This window comes from Stegastes partitus, unplaced genomic scaffold, assembly GCF_000690725.1.
Source record: "Stegastes partitus isolate 25-593 unplaced genomic scaffold, Stegastes_partitus-1.0.2 Scaffold534, whole genome shotgun sequence".
NCBI lineage: Eukaryota > Metazoa > Chordata > Actinopteri > Pomacentridae > Stegastes > Stegastes partitus.
In genome coordinates, this window is record NW_007578265.1 from 281,177 (window position 1) to 286,486 (window position 5,310).

At 39.5% G+C, this 5,310-nt stretch overlaps 1 protein-coding gene across 1 annotated transcript in view; it reads left to right on the forward strand.

Annotated features, from left to right (window-relative positions):
• Window positions 1-4,224, forward strand: part of slc22a4 (solute carrier family 22 member 4) — a 7,409-nt gene extending 3,185 nt beyond the window's left edge. Inside the window, exons 4-10 of the mRNA XM_008287994.1 lie at window positions 412-583; window positions 1,244-1,370; window positions 1,665-1,765; window positions 2,005-2,219; window positions 2,942-3,124; window positions 3,654-3,789; window positions 3,928-4,224. Of these exons, the coding sequence (XP_008286216.1) occupies window positions 412-583; window positions 1,244-1,370; window positions 1,665-1,765; window positions 2,005-2,219; window positions 2,942-3,124; window positions 3,654-3,789; window positions 3,928-4,006 (1,013 nt within the window). The 3' untranslated portion in view covers window positions 4,007-4,224. The remainder of the gene's footprint in view (window positions 1-411; window positions 584-1,243; window positions 1,371-1,664; window positions 1,766-2,004; window positions 2,220-2,941; window positions 3,125-3,653; window positions 3,790-3,927) is intronic.
• The last annotated feature ends 1,086 nt before the right edge of the window (window positions 4,225-5,310 follow it).

Consider the following 5,310-nt stretch of genomic DNA (forward strand, 5'->3'; position numbering starts at 1 on the left):
TGGTCCTGTTAGTTTTGCACCTGGGGAGGAGCAGCCTGTCGCTGAACTGGCTCCTCTGGGCGATGATGACAGTGTGCAGAGGGTGGCTGGCATCATCCATGATGGCCAGCAGTTTGTTCAGTGTCCTCCTCTCTGCCACTGTCACCAGGGAGTCCAGTTTCATGCCCACTGTAGAGCTGGCCCACCTGATTAATTTGTCTAGCCTCGATGCGTCCCTTTTTGATGTGCTGGTTGATGTGCTTTGGTGGTTAATTGTTAATGCAAAATAGCTTCATATGATCACATTTTTTTTAAAGATATTTGGGTGCATATGACTGCCTCAGCAATGAAAAGTGTATGAGGTCTATGATCTTACACCAGAACAAACTTACTTGCAATGGAGCAACTAAAAGCTTCTCTTTTGACTTACAGGTGCCGAAATTCTAAGCCCAAACAGCAGAGTGGTCTTCTGCTCCCTTGGAGTTTTCATGGGCTCAGCTGTGGGGTACATGGCAATGCCTGCAGTGGCGTACTTCCTCCGTGATTGGTGGTCGCTGCTGATTCCCATGGCTGCCTGCAGCTTGATCTATGTCCCTCTGTGGTGGTAGGAATAGTCATATACTGAACATCACCTCCTACAGTGCTTGGTAGTATGTCTTGTTTGTAACTGAGAAATAAGCTTAGGTGTGGTAATTCTTTGTTCTTCAAAGGAACTTAATGCTTCATTAAAACAAGAAAGCTGCACATGCAGCCGGTTTGCTCTCTCAGTCACTATTGAAGAATAAGTTAACATCTTGCACCTTTTGGTTCCCTTGTGTTGGACTGTTTCATCCGCTGAGGTTTGCTTGTCTATACTCAAAGTAGGGAGTTAAACAGCTATGAAACTGCCAAACCAAATATTTGATCATCAACCGTGAAGCTTTTTTTCTTGTAAAACCAAGGCATCTTCCAACCTAGCATAAATCTCATCTTGTCCAAGTTTGTTTTAAAGAATAGTCACTGCTTTGAAGTATTGGGACAGTAATGAGTGACAAAAAAAATGCATTGCACTGAAGACATGCACAGAGAAGCTGTGCAAAGATAATATGGTTGGTTTGGTGAATGCCATTTAGTTTAAAGTTTAACTTTTAAATCCAAACAACATTTTGCTGATGTAGGCCCCATAGGGTCCACTGGGTTCAGGAGTTTGGTTTGGTGCAGGTCAGCAGGTGTTTTTTTGTGTCGGTCTGTAGATATTGTAGTATCCCTGTGTTTGTCTGTGCAGGATCCTCCCAGAGTCTCCTCGCTGGCTGCTCTCTCAGGGAAGAGTGAAGGAGGCTGAGGCCATTCTGCTCAGTTTTGCCAAAATGAATAAAGTAGAGGCCCCAGAGTCTATTTTTACACAAGCTGAGGTACGTTTATTGGCAAGTTGAGGTCTTTATTTGCAACACGTGATCAATCATAGTCTATGTGTGCCTCAAAGGTCCTGAAATTTTTATTAGTTTATAGTAAAAGCAATCATTTATTGCTTTGTTTTTCTTATCTCTTGGAGTTGGTCAACATGTCACGTTAATTTGTTATAGGTGAGCGATTATGCCATATTGTGTTCAATCACGGCAACACAAATGTAATAGTCAGCTGCAGTGGATGTGACAGAACTTCATTTACACATTCAACGTTTAAACATTTCTCTTGTTTTTTCACAGCTTGAAGATCTGTTGGCACGGAAAGACCAGAAATACAATAGTTTGGCCATTCTGAAAGACTGCAACATTTTCAGCCTTACAGTAATTTGTTCACTTCTGTGGTACGTCTACATTTACCTTCCATGGCATAGAGCCTTAAAACCTTAAAGCCAAAAGCTGATCAAACAGAATAACAGTCATACATGACAACTTCATTCACTATTTATGCCTAAGATAGAATTAAAGTGTTTTTTATGCAAGATCATTGATGAACCTGTGCCCACATTTGTTGTCTTTTGGTTTAGTATTTTATGTTTCCAGTGTTACATGCATTCAAGTGTTGTTCTGAATCTCTTGGCAGGATCATCATCAACATCAGTTACTTCGGTTTAGTCCTCAACACGTCAAACCTGTATGGAGACCCATACCTAAACTGCTTCTTGTCTGCTGTAATTGAGGTTCCAGCTTACATAATAGCCTTGTTATTGCTCCAGCACTGCTCCAGGCACTTCTGCCAGTCTTCCACACTCTTCCTTGCTGGCGTTATGATCCTCTGTGCTCGCCTCATTCCAATAGGTAACACTTGGAGCTCTTAAAACAGGTTGTTCATTTATGAAACTTTACAAATGAGTTACCATTATGATGAATATGCCAAAAATGTTGGCACCATTCAAACCAGATAAACCTGCAATCTGTATCCAGATCACCTATCTAGATAAGGGAAAGTGCTTTAGTTATGCCTCTAACATGACCCCTAACCTTGTTAGCATGTCCATATGGTGTTATTTCTATGCAAGAACAAAAATCATGAGAAAAGGATGCAGTCAACACCATGACTGAGCTTTTCCACCTTGTAGCTTTAGCGTACCGATGACAGTCTCAAAAGCACTGATTCAGACAACAGGGTAACGTTCCTAACAATCAGTTTTTTTGGTTCAAACATGAGTCGAAGGTGAGCTGGTGTGCTCAAGCTGCACCGAGTGCCAAAGGGGCGGGTGGTAAGAGAGGCAGGGACTTTGCAGATTTGCAACTTCTGAAGGAGGCAACAATGTAGAGTTGCATCTACTTCTTTTAAGGCAGAAACTGATTATTTTAATGGAAAAAAAATTCTAAATATGGAAGTTTGATGCACAGAGATGAGTGTTTTTTGAAAGTTTAATCAAAGCTGGGAGGGGAACTTTAGGCGATATGGTATATTTTTACATGGAGAAAGCTGAAAATCAGATATTTTGAATGCAACTGATTTGATTTCTTTGGCATGTCTGGTGCTGACAACAACAAATGTTTTATTTGCCTAGGCATACCAGCTGTGGGTGTGTTTCTTGAGCTGGTGGGAAAGTTTGGCATCACATCAGCATTCTGTGTGGTGTACGCCGTCACATCGGAGCTCTTCCCCACTGTTATCAGAAATACAGCGATGGGGTGTTGCTCCATGGCTGCACGAATCGGCACCATCATCGCCCCCTTCATCATTTATCTGGGTAAGTATATGTCATTTCACCTTTTGAGTGATTAGCCAGAACAAGGGCAATATTTCTGACCCAAATTGTGGTAGTGATAATTACTTCTGCAGTATGGAGCAACTGTTTGTTCATGAGTACATTAGTCAGTCAATAGAAAATGAATCTGCAACATCAGTTACTCATTTTAATTATTATTTAAAGCCAAACATTCATTCCAGCCTCCAAATGTAATATTTAAATGTTTTTCCTTGTTTAGACTAAACAAGCCTTTTCCTGTTTTTTTGTTGTTGTTGTTGTTTTTACATTTCGTAGACTAAATTATTTATTAAGAAAATAATCTGCAAATTAACTCATAATGGAAATAGTCTTTTGCTTAGTTATATCATCTGCCTCAAACCTCAAGGTTAAAGTTTCCTGCAAACTTAGATTACATTTAACAAGAGGAGAGTTTTCCTTTTTTGTTGCTGTTTTGTTTTTTTTTAAAGAATCTTAGTAAGTTAGAATTTCACTGCATTCGTCATTCATTTCATGTATTCACCTTTTGCAGGTAACTATGTCAGGGCACTCCCATACATTGTGATGGGAGTTCTTGCCCTCTTTGGTGCCGGTTTATGCTATTTGCTGCCGGAAACATACAGGAAAGCACTGCCAGAGACAATTTCACAAATGCAGCAGATATGCGGGTGAGTTTAGAATTGAATTTTTTTACTTGCAGTGTTGCTCTCTCAAGTTGTTTTGTATGGTTTCCAAGAAATGTTTACTTTATTGATGAACTTTGACTCAACTGTTCATGGCTAAATGTCTTCTTCACGTTCGAACAGGCGAAGAGGAAAAAAGGAAAAGGAAGCTGAATTAGAAGCGAGCACGTCTGATTGTTATGCTAAAGAATCTAAGTTATAGGAAGTTATGGCTTCTGTTGGTGTGTTTGTATTGTTTTTTGTTATTGTTGTTGTTATTGTAGAACACTAAAGAAGGAGCAGCGACTATCTCAAACTATAATGACACAACAAGTTATATATTTTCGGACTTTTATCTGTTGTATATATCTGTTTTATGTTTCTTTGAAATTTGATTTAAAAATACTTAAAATACATACATATATCCACTGTAACAAGAAAACAATGTCACATTTTATGTCTGTAAACTGTGTGTTTGTATTTTTTTTTGAAAAAGAATAAATGAAATATACATGTAATGACACAAGTTGTAGAGCTTGATGTTAAAGAACTAAAGGAAAACGAGTCAATCATACGCACTCATAACAGTTGATTTATTAATAATGCAAGTCACTTTTCCCTCCCACGTCCCATGTGACAGATATAAATACTTTTGTAATATATTCATATTGCTGTATAGTATCTTTATCCTTTCTCGGGTCGTGCTGAAAGAACAGAGGTCAATGGAGGATTTGAGACTAACAAGGTAACTTCAGGTTTCAGGGCTACAACGGTGGTTTACGTCTTATCAGGGTACCTGATAACTTCTGCTGCACTCTTAAGCTGCTCAGGTTATGTTCCAGATAACACATCAGTGCATATGCAAATATCGCTCTGTGCACGGACAGTGAGAGGGTCTCTGAGGAGAGCACGAGTTTTTAAAAAGCCGCTTTCGTTTTCCCTGATGAGCGCAAATGTAAGAGATATAGATTCAGCTGCAGATTGAAGTCAACAGGGGAAGAGACAAAGCAAGGAACACAGTGATCAGACAGTTTAATGAGCCTTAGGGTGGCAGTTAAAAAATAAAACCGAGTCTTATCAAAGTGGTAAAGCCTTGTATTGGTCGACCTCAGAAGATGCCGCTTTGCATCACGTTTTTTTTACTTCCTTCACAAGACTGTTACAGCTGAATAATAAGACTGAAATTGTCTTATAAGCCATAGAATACATCTAAGTGACAAAATAATTCTGACTAACCTACTAACTTGGGCAGTCATACAGTTTGCAGGCGTTTTTTTGCCAGCTTTCCTTCTTGACTTTTAGCTGCATTGCTTTAAGTCTGTATTATATTTTTAAACTCCTCACATTGTTTTAGGATCATAGTTTGTGCTTCTTGTGAGGAATATGCTGCTGTGAACCTGTCCCTGTTTGCAGTAGTTCATGTGGTGCCAGCAGGGGCCCAGATTCCCCTTCAAGATTCCTATCAAGTTGATAAACGGCTTCATGTAACAGCTTACTGAGATGGCGGTTGACTTAGAGAAACCAGAT